Here is a 20345-nt window from a genome sequence, read left to right on the forward strand (position 1 = left end):
GGCAATGGTCACAAATGCACAGTACCGTGAAACCATTTTTTGTCTCTTTAAGTATGCTCCAGATATAGAAAGGTCTCTTTTTCTATCAACAGTGCAACAGATACAGCTATACAACACGACCAAAACCGCTCCAAACAACAATATGAAATACGAGTTAATCTTCCTGTAGCTTTTAGTAAGAAACGGGCAAACAGTACCGAAGAAACAGCTGAGAATCCAGGCTAGTCCCAAACAAAAAATGAGGTGACGGCCAAAAAAATTGGTTTTCACATTTAGAGGGAATAAAACTGCAAAAAATCTTTGCTGTGCAATGAAAACTACGTGAACTATCGACGCACTCGTTGCAATGTTGATTCCAAGTCTGAAATAGAGCGTAAAATCTAGCTCAGTGGTTCTGCTGATCAGCAAAATATTCCAAATGCCATAGAGGATGAAAGAGATCGCGCCAATCGCGTCAGCAATTCCCAAACTGAAAAGCGTTTTCTCTAACAATGTTAGCTGTTTCTTTCTGAATTGAGAAAACAGTTGCAGTGCATTTGAGAGCAGGCCTAATGTGCCCAAAAATGCGAGGATAGACGCAAAAACGTACTCCTGCTGCAGAGATGCCATCGTCGAAAATAGTGAATAACTGAAACTTGGCGATTTATTGATGAATAAGTTGTTTGCTCACATCAATGCTGTATTCTCACCGAACAGGTGGATACATAAACTCAATTCTTACTTGAAACAAAAGCAAGTGTTCCAGTTTCATCTCTGTGCACATTTAAGTGGTGACCGAGAGCAAAATATAAATACAGAAAGCAAAGCGAACTTAACCAGACTCATTCAGATCCCTGCCGCGATTCCAATTATGATAGCAAAGTTGCATACAGTTGAAAATTACTCTCATAATTCTAATGTTGATTGAATTAATAGAATTCATTTCGAAATACATAAAAAAGTAGGATGGTTCATTTTTAATATCTTCTAGCTTCGGGATTCAATTAATTGGTAAATAACCTTGAAAAGAAAAAGGTCAAGACCGATCCAATGTCATAAGCAACATAATGATAATCGTTTTACTTTGAAATCCATGCCTTAAAACAGAAAGTCAGAACAACATGGCTCTCCATTATACGCTTAGACCACTAGAAGACGTAAATTGCAAAGAAGCAAACTCTGTGTAAATGGTGCTGTATTGTTTTGTTGCGATATGGACGCTAATAACCAGACTATGTTAATATGCTAACTCCCTGTAGTTTGGTAGAATTGTTTTGTTAGACTATTCGTGATCATGTCTGGAGTATGATGCTCAAAATGTTGGCCTTGTTATTGGATATTAATCTAAAAGGCAGAACACGACAAATGGGATTTTCAAAATGATAGGGTGGGGCTAAGTTGTGGCTCTCACCGTCATTACAATAGGCTGTTCCAAAAATGGCTTCATTCTTAAATCGCACAAAGTAACATTTTACAAATCTCAGTTTCGATTCAGTTCTTTATTTTAGTTTAATTCACTTACAATACTCCTTAATTGTTGGCCGTATAAAACTCAACAATCAAAATAAAGATTTTATCTAATTTGTTTTGAATTAAATGCTGAAGAAAGAGCTTTAGTTGAATCAGTGTACAAGTACTTCATGGCTTCAGGTCGTTAGGTCTTGTGTTAAAGAGACTTGAACCTTGCAACTACATTGCTTTTGGTGTATAGAGCAGAACGGTTCTAAGTTGCTACTCCGAGTTTAATGCCTAATGCAACCATCAGGCAACTGTTCTACATTGCGTGCAAATTACAGTATCTCCATTGGATCCAATATTGGATGCCAGAATGAATTTTTCTCATATCTCCCAGTTCATAACAGTGAAACATAATACTGCCATAGTATTTAAAATGCTGTCGTGGTTACCATAATCCCAAAGTAATCTTATTTGATACCATAGGTATCATGGGTGTACAAAATACTTATCCTTAACCTTCTTAACCATTAGTGTGCCGTAGGTTTTCACGGTGCCTTAGCGGGCAGCTGACAAGTGTGCAGAAGGCGACCGTAAGTTGGTTGGATAAAGGCATTTTGCTCGCGACGATTAATTCCAGCCGCTCTTTCTTCCCACAGCTTTTACTTCCCGCAGCTCTTTCTTTCCGCATTTTTTTTGTTCCCGTAGGTGCAGCACACCCAGGTTTAGCAAACTATTTTACCTTTAAAAACCCCATTATACCCTTTCTTCTTGGCACCAACGCTGGCTTGTTGACTTGTCTTAAGATTGCTGCTGTTTCCAGGGTTGCGTGTGAGACCCCACACTCCATATCAACAATATTTTAAATCCTAAACAGCAACCGCCACTATAGCCTTATTGAGTAAGCTGACTATCTGACTATTAGTGAGTTCGAGTCACTCATTCTTTTTCCTCCTACACGAAATTTTCACATTGAAAACCAAAAGCTAATTCATCCTTCTCAAAGTTCATTAGTACTGGCAATGTTGTATTAATCTGGCGAGATTTCAAAATGACTACAGCCTACAACGAATGACCCAGTCTCATATAAGCTCATAATTCAGCAAATTAAAAAATCATACAAGCAGATCATAAATACATCGGCGCTCGCATTGGCACCTATAAGAAAATTTATATGCAAAGTAAATTGTATCAATGAAACAAGCCTTTGAAATGAACCAACCTCTCTCGTTGTTATATTGTCTTCGTGATTGGGTATGGCTTTCGTGCTAGCGCAGGCTAGCCTCTTTTTCGAAGCGGAGTTCGCTGGCACCTGATATGACCTGAAGACATGGCCTACAAGAGGAGATTTTGACTTAAGTGAGATTTTTCTTAAAAAAGTCTTACATTTAAACAAATGACGAACAAATTCATCAACTGTAAGCAATTAATTTGAATTATATACTCCGAAAACCATATTGGTTGTAAACGTCAGTTAGGTTCGTCTAACACTAGTTAAAGAACAAATATGAGATCGTCCTACCATATAAGGATCGAGATAAGCCAATAGGAAGAAATGGGAGTCTGGTTGGTTGTGTTTTGGTCAATCAGTGTTCTCAATATTTCAGAGATTAGAAATCGTCTAAACAAGTTAAAAACTTGTTTCCTTACAAATCAAACGTCTGCAAGTACACATGTTTAGCAAGATTTTGATGTATAAATACTCCCTACACCGCCCCAACCTTTTTTCAAGGTTCTACCAGAAACGAAACGAAATTTTAAAGGAAATTATTTCTAATAATACCACTCTTTCCCTAAAAATTGATTCAAGACATCTGGTTGTTTTTAATTGCAATAGTCATTTTAATATTTGTGATAAATTATCATAAATATGAAAAATTGTTTATGCCACGTCAAAATGTAATGTTTAGGAGATTACTAGAAAACCTAAAATTAGAACATGCCACTGAAAATTCGTTTATACTTCTGAAGGTACTTGACAAGGTGATTTAAAGTACGAACCGGTTTCGTTTCCAACTTCAGTGTAAAACGTCTGCTGCTGTGCCTTGATTTGGTGCTTAGAATGCTTTGTTTGGTTAGTCGAAAGTTGTTCATCTGATAACGATACTAGAAAAAAAGAATTATTAATAAGGCACTTGACAAATCAATCATTTCACGTCTTTTTACTTTATTAAGAAAACAGTTGCACAAAATACTACCCCACTTCCCCGATCAAGCCTCTAGATCACCAAAAATTGGGGTTTGGAGATCACCCACTTGGTCTCAAAACAATGGCCTTTTAAGGCCATGTAGCAATCTTGCTTGAATTCTCAAAGAAACACATCAAAACTCGATATCATTCAGTACTTACGAGGTGGAATCAGGTTCGTTGTGCTTGCAGCTGTGCTCGGCTTCCAAGTTAAAGATCTTCTTTCTTCTTTCGATTGTGTTGCACTGTGAGGGCGACTTCGAACTTTCTTTGACGTTGAGCTTGCGGCTTTAGCTGAAGATGGCCTAACGCCATTCTTTTCGAAGAGAAAACAAAGAAGGTTAGATCGTTTTGTGTCTCGACAGATCGCATACAGTGGTAATCAAGCTATTTCTTATTAGAACAGCTGTAGGGTGATAGTAATAGGGAAATCGATTGAGAATTTAGACACTTTAAAAATATCAGCAAACTCTATATTTCAGATTTAATATTTTAGATTTTGATTTATATTATATCTGTATATTATATACAGATACAGAATTATGCTGAATGTATTTTATTAACGAACACCATGAAATATTTTATTTTTTTGCACAGTTTTTAAAACTCGTTCCATTATTTGATTCGTTCCCGGCCTCTATTTCCAAAATTCGAAATTACTATTTCTTCTTTTGTTAGCCATTTGCAAATCTACTAAAAAAGGTACTGTGCAAAACACGATTGTTCTCTTCCCCCATATTCATATAAATCGTTGCATTTGAATTCGCATTTATGTAATGACATAAGGTTTAATTTGCTATTTTCTCACAGTGCAGTAACATGAAGAATTAACGTTTTTATTATAGGCACAATACCTTTTCAGTAAATGCAAGAGTTAAAGTAAGTTTTTATAGTAAAGTCAATACGAAACACGAAAATTGATTACGGAAAATAATGTAATTGTTTTTTAAATCTTCTTTCAACAGTTATCTTAATTGAGACACTTGACACATGGAAATAAAACTGACAAACAGTAGCTAAAAATGTTGAAACCGTTAGCTTATCGGAACAATCTGTGTAGCAAAACTATAAACGTGTTGACTATGAGGTGAGAAGTAATTTAGGCTTGTTGAGAAATATTTAGGTTGTGATGTAATTCGACAATGGCTGAATGTATGCCAGTGAGAGAATCTGCTTTTACATTACAACGTCAGCCACAAATACACAGTCTTGCGCGTCAAATGCAATACTGAAAAGATTACTCACGATTCTTGCTTGACTCAGTGCCGTTTGACGGGGCGGACCTATGCGTTTCTTAGCGCTGGAAGGTGGCCTGGGTACAAGTTCTGACGAATCAAGTTGCTCTGTCTGCAATAGAACGGGCGGTTATTTAGAATAAGCTAGCCAAAATTAGCAAAAGAACACTTTGGGAAGCGAGAAAAGGCCAGTTAAATCTTCAAATGAATAAAGAAGAGATTGTAAATATTTCTATGTTTCATACAGATATTTTATAAAACAATAAACATTGCAATCTTGTAAATAAACATAAGTGAAGGAATAATCTTCTTTGTCGTACATTGGAAAACATTTTGCATCGTATTCAAATGTCTGTCTTTTATAATACTTTCCAACTATATTTTATCAAAGCGAAGATTGTTTGATCTCTTGAGCTTGGGAATGAAGTGGCAGTCATTGGCTTTGAGGAACAGAGAAGAACAAACGTGCTTGAAGGGGCCTATATTTTGTAGACATTTTGTTTAAGTTATTGACTGCATGAAAATGGTACGGATTTCTGTTGTTTTGTCTTTTGTTATTTCATTTGGCCTAATAGTTTGACAAATAAGGAAATAGGGAAATTTCAAATTTGTTGATAAAAGTTTGTGAGAAAGTTTGAAGAAAAAGTGGCAAATGAGCCTGTTTGCAAAGTCGCTTTGGAAGTAAACTGCATGGTCTTAAACTTTTTAAAAAACATCGCTCTTAAACATCCACTTATTATTATGAATAGAGACAGTTTTCATGATACAAGACTTAAAAAAGGTAATGGCATGCATAGATGCCCATCATGTGTTTTTTTCTGCTCTCTATAATCGACTTCAAAAATTGTTACCTAAAAGTGAAATTTCGCAGGCTATGAATCTTGAGGGCTGTTGAATAGGGAAAGTTTACATACCGGTTCGCCTTTAGAATAGCGTTGCTTGAGCGTATCCAGGAGAACCTCTGCCTAGAAATGAAAAACAAAAATCAGGTTATGGAGAAGCACCTTTAATAACCTTTCTACGGAAAATAGCCTGATTCATAGAAGGGAATTAAAATGGCGCTGCCAAGTGTATTTCACACAAGACGGGTACATAGAGCTCGCTATAATTTTACACAAACACACATTGAATAATAAATGAATACCAGAGCCCCTATTGTGTGATACATAAAAAAATATCACCTTTTTCCTATAGTTTTGTGTTTTATCGATTTCGTCGGACACTAACCGGACATCGTCGCTTTCCATAATATCTACAATATAAATGTAATCATTATTATTTGACACTTCAGAACAACAAAGAACATACATATGTTACACTTAGTCAACGGGTAGGTGGTATGTATTCTAGATCTGATGAACAAGACTGCCCCGGATAACTCGGATTATAATTAATCGGACTTACTTTCAAGACTCATAGGATGGTCCTACCATATTTAAGTCGAAAGTAATACCTCAGACAAGTCGGACATTTCCTACGACGGATCATTTCCTTATCATCCCTCTAGATCCAACTTAACAGGATTCAACTGTAGTAATATCTTGTTCTGGTTTTTCAAGCATAAATAAACTTTATGATGTCCAAATGCAGTTATGCAGAGCTGAATAAGACGGTGTTTTTATGAAACAATTTTTTCGTTTTAGAGACTTGTCATTATGTAAGGTAGTCACCTACAATCAACGGCGGGGTTAGAACAATCGAATAAATGATCTTGTACAAATATTCTACAGTACAAACTAGGAAGTGATTTTAAGCAGGTGCTCTTCAGTGAAACCATCAACTTTTTTTCTTTTGCTACTGATAACCATTTATGCGAAATTTCGTCTGCATCGATCAGTGCATTTCTTCCCAAACCCTAGCATCCGACATCGTCTTTTCAAATAAAGCTATTCTCTAAATTACCGTTGTTATTTATCCAGTGAAATCGGCCTCTAGCTCCATGTGCAAGTTGTTTAAGATAAGAAACTGTCGAATCAGAATTAGCATATCGGCCAGCAACGGGGGGCAAGTCACCGCCATCTGGTTCGTAGTAAATACAGTGGAATGCAGCATCACGGCCAACAAAAGCCTCTTGGATATAGCCACAAGAAACCTCCTGAAAAGAAACATTCTCAAATGTTAGAGAGAGAGATTATGTGAAGTAAAGGAATGATACCGAGGTTTATAATGTCATACAAATAGATCTGTTATAAATACAGGCTGATAAAGACTTGAAGTGAGTTCTGTGGTGAGACCCAATAGGCGCTTGTTGTATGAGAATTTCAGAGAAACGAGTAAGAAAACTATCTAATACTGCAGTAAATATGACGTCATAATTGCTGCCATAAATCTAGGGGGATAGTTGTGAATAGTTACCTTTGGCTCGTCTGGAATTCCACTTGTGACAAGATAAACGCCATCGACAGCTGTAGAGAAGAAATTTACATTATTAATCATGTCCCTCAGCTTATAGGTGTGAAATTTATGAAGCACCCAAATTTTGATTTTGTGGCAAAGATAGTTCGTTCAGAATAGGCACATGTTGAAAAAGCACGAATATCATGTAAAAATGTTAAAGACCTTTACGGTCAAATATGACACGAAGTTTGCAGAGTTATCGCCGGAATAATAAAAGGAATCAATTTTGGAGCAAAATGGAATAAGAGAATGTAAGGAATCAAAGAAGGGAGAAACTTGTAATTAAAGGCAAGAGCACCAACAAGATTCATCGATTTGTGCTATGAATAAAGTTAACCCCGAGTTGTTACCTAGAGGAAATGAGAATTACTGATTTGCACGACATTCTTCTTAAAACTGTTATTAAATATGCAAATCAATACAATGAAATACCTATGCCATTCTTTCGCTCTTCCTCATTTTCAACAGCAGCTCGAAAAGCATCCATAAATTTGCGACTACCAGAACAAGTTTGACGAATAAACCATCTAAAAATACAAAATTTTACTTTAAATCCTACACAACTATAAAACTCGTGGTCAGATCCTTAATTTCATTTATTTGCCATTGCACATAACTTTTATGTAATTAATTCAATTTGCAAAACGAGGAAAATTTGTTCCATAATTCAGCCACTTTCTTTTCATTGGTGCAAGCATATGTTTAAAAGCTAAAAATATCAACAAGAACGGATTTAAAATCAGTTGCAAAATATCTGGACCATGCCGATAATTTCATTTCCAAGTGACACAACTTCCTTTATCAAAACTGTACTGTTTGCATTCAAGAAAACCTTGACATTGAGGAAAAATTGACTTTTCTATCGCACAATTTTGTCTTGTCTTACAATAGATTACCTGAAAGCAGATTCCAAATTAACTGGAGTTGCTTCAACCATCCTCGGTTGGAAAGGTACAACGTTGGAGCCAAAACTAGAAGTGAAATGCATTTATTGAATGAATATAGGAAAACAAAGGTGAAACAAGTTTTCTGGAATTCAATGTAGTTCGCTAATTTTTCAAATAGTTCTTTAAAGTGCCTATGAAATGAAATTTCACACATAGATTTTTGAAAGAAATTGAAACTTCTACATGTTGTTGCAATATAAAATGAAAATTAACTCGAAAATTTGCACGGGGAAGGTTGTTTTGGGGGTTTTAAAAACAATGAGTACGAGTGACAAAGCATAAGAATCAGTGATGTCACAAGGTTTGCAGTTGGTTCTGTGAATGGTAGATAGGTTTACAACAATAAAGAACGCGTGTGTCTCGGAGAGGCATTCACCATATATCTTATTCGTGCTACTATTACATGGAGTGTTTGCGTAACATAATAATAAGTATGAATCACTACAGGTTCCGTCTTCACAATACCACTTAGTCAGGGCTGTTAGTCAAAGAATTCTGCAAATTGTGATACCAGCATGAAATTTGGCAAAAAGGAGTAGTTTGATACGCTGAAAAAGATAGGATGTGGAACGTGGAACCCAACTGAAAATTGCCCCCTTGGGCTATCTTTAGACCAAGGTTATTTTTCCCCAAGCCCCTAACGGCGTTATTACTATCTTCTGAAAGTAGGTACAATAGCACGAAACTTTATAACAGGGGGCAATCTGATACACAGAAAATGATAGGATATAGACCCCATCTGAAAATTGTCCCCTTGTTCTATTTTTAGACTTAAAAGTGGGTTAGACTTAATAAACGGCATTATCGTACTTCAGTCGTACTTTGATACAACAGTATGAAACTTTGCAAAAAGGACAGTTTGATGCGCTAAAAAAGGTTGGATATGGACTCTGACTGAAAATTGCCCCGTTTCTCTATTTCAACTGTAGTTCCATTATCGACCTCCATTTTGCTTAGTTTACTAAACGCCAATGGCTTCCGTGTTTGCAAGCTTTGTGGCGTCACGGATAATGCACGCTTTGTCACAGTCAAAAAAATGAAAATGTGAAATTCAGCCTAAATTGTAAGACGGTTCCGCAGGAAAAAAATCAACGCAACATATATCATTGAAATCAGCAAGTTTTGCTTATAAAAAGTGTGCTTTTGTCTAAACTTGTCAAATTCCATTTCATAGGCACTTCAACATTTTCGGATTTTGTGTTTTTGTGTAATTGCTCTGTGACATCAACTTATGTGGATCAGTAGATTAAAATCTTCCATTGACTAACCTTTTTCCATGCAAACTTTTTGCTTGCAGGAGGGAACCTTGACTCGTACTTCGTAGAAAGATACGCTGTATGATATATCAAACTATGGGTGTGCCTATATGGGCTTGGCAAAGCTAGATTTTGAAAAACGGATGCTTGTACGAGATAGAATAAAACTAGTGTTGTAAAGAACTTACAGTAAGTGTTAAAATAACAGATTTGGCGATGTTGGTATGTTTTCAAAATAATCAACATGACTCGATTTACTGTGAGGCAAAGTGAGGCAAAACTTTGGAAAGAATTCCCTTTTCCCTTCTTAAAGGTCCCTTCTTTGCAAGGCTCTCTCTTACCCTGATCCCCTCAAACTTTTAAATGCTTCTAATTTCAACAATAAAAAAGTACCTCTTGAGGAAAAAGGACTTATTCAGCTTTAATGCATTTATTTTTCAGGGACTCACCATATGATATTAAATAGGTCTTTGCTTGATACTTGCTGCTCTAGCAGCCTCCGCATGTCTTCATGAATACGAAGCATATCACCACACATTCCCAACGACATATCCACGAGAATCACGATCCTGAAATTCCAACATAAATTTTATACATTATCAAGATTATTGACCAAAAAACCACAGCATCTATATAGATTACAAAAATGATTTTGATATGTTAATCGAGAAGTATTATTCAACAGTTTTACTGCAAAAGTACCATTCAAAATGTTAATTATATTTTTGAATCACCTTTTCTCTACCAATGTTCCAAATGTGTTGCGGCTTCCAGATGTCAACCATTCCATTCTTCGACGATAGAGTTGGAGAACGACGTCCAGATGGCGCTGCAAACATGAAATATGCCTTTTCATCGAATGAATACCAAATACTAAGTTTAATCTGAAGCAAATCGTGTCATGGTTGTAGATGCCCATAATAACTCACCAGCATTTTTCTATACATTTTGTAACAATGCGACAATAAAGTCAGATTTTTATTTGTACTGAATCACTAGCAATATCTAATCAGGCGCTTCAATTATTTCCTGCAAGAAGAACTTCTACAGGATTACAAAAAGGTTTGGTGCTTACTTGATAATTCGATAAAGTGACAGGATCAACATGAACATTTTTGGTGCTACCATCATGCCATTGCAGTTGGACCATGCTCTGGTAATTCAAAGAATTATTAACAGCTGTTATGGTATCTATACGAAAATACAAAGCTACAACTCCAAAAATTCCTTTGTAAAAAAAACAAAAAAATACCTCTATCTTTTATCAAAGTTTTATTAATTAAAAAATTTCCATGAATTAATCATCGAGAGCCCATATCTTCAATAAACCATAGTTAAACTGAAACTTTTGTAAATGTCTCCAGATTTTTGGCAGTCGGAACATACACCTTGTTTCTTAACTTAGAAAAAGCTAAATGCATAAATATTTTATTTATAGGACTTGCACTCCATCTACGCTACTTTCTTCCATGATAAGATTTACATCGAAAAATGTGCATATTGCATGGACACTTTGAGATGATATTCAACTTAGGACTGCACATAACACAACCTTAACAAAAATACATCAGGAAATTAAAAGAATAGAAATCTTAAGTAGCAATTGCTTTTTGAAGCAATGATGCTTAGTTTGTTTAGAGAATCTCTAATTTGGAGCTGTGTGGACCACAACATTAGGAAGAACACAGCCGACAACATTCAAGATGAAAACATAAATGAAATAGCATTACGACACAGCAAAAGAGGCTTACCCTGTGATGAACCTGGGATACGACACTTCTGTTTATCGATGAAACATATCCATTGACATAGTTAAACGCATTGGGAGCCATTACTTGGTACAGTGTCAGACCTTTGGCTACAGAAAAAAGTGGAGCTGCTGTCAGTTACAAGAATGAAAAGGCTAAACTGCTGCGATTCAAGGATAAAGACCCAGCTTTAGCCTGATGCCATCCCCGATTAATATGATATGAAGTTGCATTGTATTGGCCTACCAATAATAATAAGACCCTGCTGATTGGAACAAATAAAGAGCCTCATCGAACTGATTTAAAACAGTATAATCTGTTTTGAAATTAAAAAGAAGAGTCTTTTTATATCTTTATTTGACAGTTATATTTCTATTAAACTAGGAAATGAAGAGCAAATAAGTGATCTGTGCAAAGGTAAGCAAGCTTGAGCAACCATTACCGGACACGGACAGTCAATTTAGGGAGACGGACACCCGTGGTTTGGACAAGGACAAGGAAATTCATATAACTGAAGCCTTTCATAATTGGGACATGATTCAAACAGAACAGAAATTCTTATAATCTGCTACACGATGAAAGTGTTCCGTGCTACTACCAATATAGAAAGAGTAAAATTTCAGTAGTTTGTAGATTATATGTGTATTTTACTGATGCAAAGTTTACCTTTCAAACTGTGCTCATTAAGCCAATCTTTTGAAGTTCGCACTGGAAAGGACGGTGTTTCTACTATCAATGGTGTTGTATTGCCTTGGTAACTACAAAAGACAAAGAAGTTCATAAATGATTTAGTCTACATAAAGCACAGTGCATATCTATCCATGGTGATGCAATTTATGAACATCAAACTTCAAGAAAAAGTGTCTTCGGTTCTGAATGAAGCATTAATATACATGCAAAAACTGTTTAGAAGCATGGAATAGACTTTGGATAGGATAGAATATTTGAATTACATTTGAACTTGTTTTCCTTGCTTCGCTGCTTCAATTTCCAAGCAAGGCTGCGAAAAAATAATAACTGTTAAACTTGAGGTGATGAACGGGATACTTGGACTAAAAGACGAGAGTTAAGCTGGAACATAATGATACTCATGAAAATATTTATACAAATATAGAAAAGTAAGAGCTTTTTTCATTTGGCTCAGTTAAAAAACAGCAATTTTTAAAACTGATATTTAAAGAATTTTATGAAAATAGTGCTTTTGAAACACTTGAAATGATCCCATTTTCCATTGAACCTAATAGTATTATTCGTAAGATCAAAGACCACTTTTCATTTACAAATGACAAAAGATATAAAAAAAGAGTTTTGCAAGATAAATGTGAGATTGAACTGTAATGCTAAAACCCTTAAGCCAAATTCTCAAAGTTACATAGATAACTGCACACCTGATCTGCAATGGAAATAAATCTGCCCTCAACCATACCACCTTTTCTCATATCTGAAATCTGAGCTAAAACCTGAACAGTTCTGCAAAGTAAAAAAGAGTTGAAAGGTTACAAAAGTACCTAAGAATAGGCACTGAGGTAAGATACACAGCTGCGCTTGTGAAGATGTAATAGACAAAAATTGAAACTTGTATACTTTTATGTTAACTCGATCAAGTTCAAGAAGTAATAGATGGTTTTAAAACATCTGAATCCAAAGACAGCATGACGGGAACCCCTGATAAAGAGCCAACATGGGCCACAAAAACTATAATAATATTTGACCCAGGCAACAAAATTCTGCGTTAACATGATTTGGTGGAAGAATAGGCCAGTCTAGAATGTTGTCCTAAAGCCCATGAAGGGAAATATTTCAGTTTGTGGTAACTGTTTAATCTAAAAGCAGTGTGATGCTTTCATTTTGTTAAGTGTCGCTTTTGATTGAAGATGATTGGCCATCCATCGTAGTAGAACTTCCAAATAAGCCTACAAAATGAGCACTGTCCATCATCCTTAAGGTAAACGGCTTATTACTTAAGAGAGCTACGAAAAGAGTTTGTACCTTCTTATTTCCTGAGACAGCATTTGAAGATCTGTTCCAGTCATTATATCAGCCTGCAAGACAAAATTGTTATTTTGAAGGATTCGATCTTCCATCGGGGAAAAGAGGAGTGAAAGCCAAGAGCGGTCAGCTTTCAAACTGGAACATTTAATTTCTTAATAATTTTTGCATGGATTACATATTTCAACACTTTTGATAAAAACAAAGTTCGAGACGGAATTTGATAGTTCGAGATAGATAGACAGCTGTTTTAGATAATTCGAGATAGAAGTTGCTAGTTTTATCAATAAAGATATGGGGGTTGAAAGAATTGATTAGCAATGGGATATACGTGAAAAGACTTTGTACCTCACTGGTAGCTGAATAGCAATGATATCGTCCTTGAGTTGCATTTGCTAGCTCTTCGAGAAACATCTAGAAGTAAATTGAAGAGTGATAAACGAGTGCATCTAAAATATTCAGTACGGGTATCCATAAAACAGGACAAAGTTTTCTAATTAAAAAATGGTAGAAAATGCTCAAAATGACATTTCAATACCTGATAAAAATAAATTTATGTAGTGAAATACAAACAGTTTACATGTCTTGAAAATATGAAGAAAGGGACAGTCGTTTAAAGGTTAGGGCATACCCTATCTCAACTTGCGTCAACAGGGCACATAGAAGTAAATAAAGTGCGATGGCACCACTAAGATTAGAAAACGTTTTGACTTCCAGTTACTTGCCGTTTTATCTAAACATTCTACACCTTTGAAATTTAGAATCATTTTTGTTGGAAAAGTTGACATTGTTCTGACTCACTAGCCAACAGATGTAAATTATAGTCAAACCCCAATGTGAGACATAAAGCTTTATTATTCAATATTCAATGGCCTGATATTTAACTATCATTAATTCAACTTTGCATCAAGACCTTTTCACTAGAAGCGGCACCAGAAAGGGGGGATACTTTTTACACACAGATTTCAATACCCAGTAGGCTAAGTCTGTCAAAACAAGAGCTTTTGATAAAAATTCCTCTTAAACACATGAATTTTTACATATCAAAAATATCTGCACAAAATTACTCAAAATTTAATTTATTTATGCTCATGAGCTTGGTGGACAGAATTGTGTTCTGTTTGATTTACGTCAGCACATGATAAAAGGCTGAAAATAAATCAGAGAAACCTGGAATGGCTGATGTATTTTGTGTGACCACGAAGAGCGCTATACTCACATTTGTTGCTGAAATGCTGCAGTTGTAAGCAACGGTATGGAAAGGCAATGATCTACCAACTATTGACTCGTGCACATAGTCAATTATTGTTTGAGGATTTTGGTCAGGACTGAAAAAGAAACCAAAATAGAAAACAGACTATTTGAGGGTAGAAGAACAGTTTAAATCTGATTCTTCAAGCTGTTACTAACACAAAAAATTGCCCTTCACACTATAACTCCTTAGGCCACCTTTCAGTAGGGGATTATTTAAGTTTGTGTTTAAACTGTTTAAAGTTTGTGTTACAGCATGTGTTTAATATATCCACGAGCATGTCTAAAGCGTATATGAAATATTCAATCTTATCCGAAACATGTCGAGTGAACGGAGAAGATTTCTGCACCAAGAGATACAAGTGCCTAAAGTCCCATATCTGACTCTTTCAAAATATCTATACAGAGCAACTTTTACAAGCTTTACTGCTGGCACAGAATAGAAATGACCAGAAGGGTCACTCGTGTCGGTATCCTTTGTTGCAAGTTCACTCGATTTTTTCTGTCTTAAGTTAATAGTCTAGGATGTTTCGCAATCGAAGTCGTGGACTCGTTGATGCAGCAAACCTCACAACAAGCTCCCTGGAATATTACTGGGGCTGTACTTCATACCATTATGAAGTAAAAAGAGAGAGAATAAAAACACAAAGGTGTTTAGTTCGTTATGGATCGTGAGTTTTGGAAATGACATTCAAATGCCGTGTCATCTAATAATTAATGTTACATATATGCCTACTACAGTTGTGAGATGCGAGATCGCCATTGATGGCAATATTCTTCAATTATGAAGCAACATATACTGGGCAAAGTATTAGTTTAATTATTTTTGGATCGTTGAATTTGTTTTTGTAGTCATATCTCGCATTATTGTGTTGTTTTTCATCGATGTGCTTTGTTCGTGCTTACTGTTTTACATACTAACATCGTTTTGGTGACGCATGCGCGAAAAACTAGCATTGAATCGATTGGACTGGAGTGACCCTTCTGGTCATTTCTATTCTGTGCTACTGGAAAACTACAATAATGGAAAGACAAACGAGCTTCATAATAGAAATGAAGGTTCTTTCTTAACACATTGAAGAATCCGAAAAGACACCAATCTATAAAAAAGAACGCGCAGTAGTTGCGATATATGATCACAGAAAGGCAGTGAGAAAACAGTCAATTTCCTTAAGAAACGGAAACAAGACGTTCAAGTGTAGATTCAAAAATCAATCCCTCCTTACCAGTTCCCTAAAATTAGGATGATGCTGTCGATGTCATGTCTTTTTACCACTTTCCGTACGACAGACATAACGTTGCAACCCCCGTCGGGCTGCAAACAGTCAATCCAATGGTTCGCTTCATCGATTCTACATGAATGAAATGAGATGATAATGACGGGGAAGAGTTTTAAACAAGGAGAATCCAGTTGAAATCCAATTTATGCCTAATAACTACCCTTTCTAACATCCAAACTACTAAATATTTTACAACATTTTCCAATTTCCTTCATGTTTGATTGCCTTCTTAATTGAGTTTTCTGACATTTAAAGTTTAAAGACTTATTGCTAACAATGAGCCTTTGCGCGCGTGGCATCAGGTGACGATCCAAACAATGGCAGCAAACTACTACATATTAACCAAAATTGATTTAAGACTGTCTGAGAATGCATTATGGGATGCTTGTGCAGCGCAATGGCCCATTGTTAGCAATGATTCTTTAAAACACATAAAAATGTTTCAGTATGGTCTATGATAGACAGAGATATGACGTTTGCTTATATTGCCTGTTTATGTCAATAAAAGAAATGCATCTGTTTGCTAATTTATGCAGAAAACTGCATGGTTTTATCTAAGGATGGGCAATGGCATATCAAAACTAGAACTCCTTTACAGTATAGCTTGGATGATTCACAAAACAAAAACTGGATCTATGAATACAAATTAATGAGACAAAATAACCATAGTCCAAAAAACCCAACGGATTGCTTAGTTTCAGAAAAACTTACATTCGAGCATTGACGTCTCTAGCATCGTTCCAAAGAGGCTGGACATCAGTGCCAAACGAGCACAAAAATAGTTTTTCTTTTCTAGCTAACTGCTCCCCTACCAATTGCTGAGAAATTAATATAAATTCGGAATAAATAAAAAGAATCACAAGTCGATCGATTAGACATTAAAGATATCTTTGAAAGTTTTACTAAAACGTTGCTTCATTTACGGTTGAAAAACTTTTACTGCTGAGAAAAATAAACAACAGCTTTTCCTAACCCTTTCTTCATTATTATAATTTAACTTGTTTGTTTCTATTAATTATTTCACATTTAAATATTGTAATCTGGTTTTCTTCGTAATTCTATATTGAACTTTTTCGTGGTAAAAAAATTGAAAATAGTTCGACGAAATAACTCTGAAGAGTGTAAGACGAAAACCTTCCATATATTGTAAAATGCTTGCTTTTTTCAAAGCTATTTTTATATTGTATGCTTGTAAGAAAAGCCCCCTGTAATATCTAACCCGAGAGGCTACCATGACTAAATGATAGAAAATAAAATGTTAGTGAAAATGTTGTTTATTGTCAATAAATGTATGGAATAACTTAATGTCAATAAGTTGGAAGAAAACAAAATTTACAAACAAAATCTCCCCCCTCAATAGATTCAAGATAAATATTTCCCCGCTGCCTTAAAATTTAAGAGGTGAAAGGATTTTGAGCACCTTGATAACTAATATTTTGAAATCAGAATCGTTTGTATAAATGGTAAATACAAGAAGAACAGAAATGAAAGAAGACTAAATACAGTAGAACAGAAAAGAAGAGATTAAAGCGCATAGAATTAAATCATCAGTCATAAAATTTGATGCCAACTCTCTACCAGCTCGTTCCTCTAAATGTAACAAGTTAAAGTTGAAAGAGATAGCGAATGTGACAGAATGACAACTAAAACTGAGCTATAGTCTGTAAAACTAAATACTTCAATAAGGATAGTATGAAGAATCAGGTATACTTTGAAATATCCGAGAACATTGTTCCTAGACAGTTCAAGAAGGTTTGCACTGCTACAGGAACAATGCCGATTTCTTTCTTGCACCCTGTGATCATTGAACCCTAATAAATAGTAAGGCACAACTGCTTTGGGATGCCGAGTGATGTCATGAATTCAAGTTGGTAACCTTTCGTATTCTATACAAATGCAAAGGACAACAGAAGACAACAAGTGTGGTCGAGCACTAACTTATCATACTTCAAGAACGTCGTATATGATATTTCCGACCCACAAAGATAAAATTTGATATTTGCTTGCCTTCAACGATTCTTGTATCAAAGCCAGCCTTCCAAATCCAGTGTTCGTGTCTGATACATCAAGTAGTATGCACGGCTTGCTGCCAGTTAATAGCCCGAATGCCTAAAAGAATAAATTTATTGGCTAATAGGATTTCGCAGACAACAAAATCTCCTCACAGAACTCAAAACGTTAGGTTGTACTAATGGCTAACCTATCAACATACCCTTCGACTGTCTCTCAAAAGCCACCTGATCCTCTCTTGGCAAATCGTTAAAAACCTAAAACAAATAAAAAAGGAACATAAATATTTATTCTGACGCTTCATACTATGGCGTGTGAATATTTACAACACTTTCTTAAACTTATTTAACCGAAAGAGACAATCGTTCGAGTACAAAAAGATTTAGTCCTTTTAGTTGGACTATAGTTAACTCCAGTTATAGTAACTTCAGTGTTACTTGGAGAGATGTGTCTGTAATATGAACTATAGTTTATTCCAGTTATAGTAACTTCAGTGTTACTTGGAGAGATGTGTCTGTAATATGAACTATAGTTTACTCCAGTTATAGTAACATAAAGTGTTACTTGGAGAGATGTGTCTGTAATATGAACTATAGTTTACTCCAGTTATAGTAACATCAAGTGATACTTGGAGAGATGTGTCTGTAAAATGAAAGAGACTAGCTACAGAAAGCAGTTGATACGCTTTGCTAGTGTTGATCAAAGTTCAAGTGGATCTAATAACTGGCTTTCTAAGCCACGTAACTAGAACAAGATTCAGTCGTACATGAAAGGGAATTGGGCATTTTAAAAGTCGTATTGTAGCAAAATATATTCAATTGATCCTTCAAAATGATTCTGGATTGTTGTCAATATGATCCTATAAAATCCTACAAAATTCAATTGATCCTATTCTTTTCTTTTATCTTTTTTCTTTTATCGTACTCTTATCTTTTTTAATCTTCAAATACCCTCCTTTAACTGCTGTAGTTTACAACAAGGCTACTGTAGACAAATACCTTTTTAACTTTGATTCGAATTCATTGAGGACAGAATTGTAGAACTTGAGATGTTGGCCTATTCTGTCAGGATCCTGGCTTTCTGAGCTTGGGGGCCTAAAAGCGTTAAAATTAGCAGATATATAAGAAACCTAATAGAAAGCAGTGACTACAACTAGCAATGTAGTACAACTGATCACTTCACCGACCTGTTATTCTGCAAAGTAACTTTGAAAAAAACTGAATGAGCAAACGTCATTGATACAAACGTGATAACAGGGCATTTAATCACGAACATTATGGTACCAATCAAAACACTGCAGTAAAAGAATTGCAACACTGCTTTTGTTACATGACTTCTATCAAATCAAAAGATCGGCTCCGATGCAGTTGGAAATGGGGGTCAGGGCAAATTAAAAATTCACAACAAAAGAGAGGTCCCTTCAAAAGCATTTGAAATTATTCAGACAACCAGAAACATAACAAGTGCAGCAATGCTTAGGTCACAATAAGAAGCGGTCAGAAATTCGTCTTCACAAAAAAGCAAACTGTCTCTTCAAAGACTTGAGAAGGAATACATACTTGACTGGGATTCCTTCTTTCAGGATATCTTCAACTGTGAGACTGAGAGCAGCAAGACTGTGGTTATCCAGCCATGTTTTAGAACTTTGTCCCTCCGCCCTTGCAACTTCGATGTCCTTAACAAGCTATAGATAAAATGAAGAACACAATAACCTATCAAGTATCTTTAGGGAAACAAAAGCCAACACCAGTAAATATGACACTGTTGAAGATAATAAAGATCAGAGGTAGAGGAAGTTCTTGCGAGTCAACGTTATTGTGCAAAATGACACGTGAGACAGAGAGATCAGTCTCAGAAAGACTTCTTGCTCAACCCTTAAATAATAGTATTCTATTCTTTGGATAAAAAATGAAAGCACCTACTACAACGGATAAAGGAAACTCAGAACCACTTAGCAACTAGCAAAATAGACTTCAGATTTGTTTCTCCAAGTAAATATGTGTAGTTGATTGTTAAATTTTATCAGCAATGGTTCACTGTGATTTGTGCCTTCCAAGGTATAAGAACAAGTCACATAACTTATTGCAAGAATACATTGCAGCGAATTAATTAGATTTGGCATTTTAAAAAACTTTGCATGTCTGTTAAGTCTGCAATGCTACCCAAAGAAATCGTTTACATGTTTGATATAGCAAAGAATAAGAAAATTCAGACATTGGAATTAAAATACCACGCAGTCTTATAAAACATATTATCTTTAATAGTAAATTCATTTCTAAAGAGTCAAAGTCAAAATCCCAAACAAGTCAAATTCCTGCATTAACTTTTGCATCAACGCATCTGAAAAACTCACATATCAGCCTAACCAATACCCACCATTTGAAAATACTCATCTTTCCTGCTATTAAAATACGCGTCATCTTGTAAGAGCTGCGCTTGCTGCAACCTTGTTGCAAGCATTTTAGAAATAAAGCCTTGCAAACTATACTTCAATCAAACATGCTCAAAACATTTAGGCAACATTTAGGCCTAGTTGACTTAAATCACAAACACCTGACACGTGCTATGGTAACTCAAAACAACAGGTTTTCGAATTTATGAATGATGTTA

General features: G+C 35.5%; 1 protein-coding gene across 2 annotated transcripts in view; it reads right to left on the bottom strand.

The window, feature by feature from the left end:
- LOC135692014 (von Willebrand factor A domain-containing protein 3A) overlaps nt 1-20345 on the bottom strand; it is a 46198-nt gene that overhangs the window by 20513 nt on the left and 5340 nt on the right. The window contains exons 1-27 of one of the 2 annotated variants that reach the window (XM_065210030.2): nt 20112-20249; nt 19295-19419; nt 18734-18829; nt 17938-17992; nt 17733-17834; nt 16437-16543; nt 15672-15797; nt 14414-14522; nt 13543-13608; nt 13195-13247; nt 12594-12675; nt 12159-12205; nt 11872-11963; nt 11209-11315; nt 10533-10610; nt 10192-10286; nt 9907-10026; nt 8151-8225; nt 7687-7781; nt 7213-7262; nt 6760-6952; nt 6039-6109; nt 5772-5822; nt 4868-4969; nt 3785-3938; nt 3436-3540; nt 2657-2769 (exon numbers count right to left, since the gene is read on the bottom strand). In XM_065210030.2, the coding sequence (XP_065066102.2) occupies nt 2657-2769; nt 3436-3540; nt 3785-3938; nt 4868-4969; nt 5772-5822; nt 6039-6109; nt 6760-6952; nt 7213-7262; nt 7687-7781; nt 8151-8225; nt 9907-10026; nt 10192-10286; nt 10533-10610; nt 11209-11315; nt 11872-11963; nt 12159-12205; nt 12594-12675; nt 13195-13247; nt 13543-13608; nt 14414-14522; nt 15672-15797; nt 16437-16543; nt 17733-17834; nt 17938-17992; nt 18734-18829; nt 19295-19419; nt 20112-20195 (2553 nt within the window). In that variant the 5' untranslated portion in view covers nt 20196-20249. Of the gene's footprint in view, nt 1-2656; nt 2770-3435; nt 3541-3784; nt 3939-4867; nt 4970-5771; nt 5823-6038; nt 6110-6759; nt 6953-7212; nt 7263-7686; nt 7782-8150; nt 8226-9906; nt 10027-10191; nt 10287-10532; nt 10611-11208; nt 11316-11871; nt 11964-12158; nt 12206-12593; nt 12676-13194; nt 13248-13542; nt 13609-14413; nt 14523-15671; nt 15798-16436; nt 16544-17732; nt 17835-17937; nt 17993-18733; nt 18830-19294; nt 19420-20111; nt 20250-20345 lie in introns of those variants that run through there. The other variant, XM_065210029.2, reaches the window with a different exon arrangement.

The sequence above is a fragment of the Rhopilema esculentum genome, chromosome 13 (genome assembly GCF_057945365.1).
Source record: "Rhopilema esculentum isolate cy_ngs chromosome 13, ASM5794536v1, whole genome shotgun sequence".
In the NCBI taxonomy this organism is placed as follows: domain Eukaryota; kingdom Metazoa; phylum Cnidaria; class Scyphozoa; order Rhizostomeae; family Rhizostomatidae; genus Rhopilema; species Rhopilema esculentum.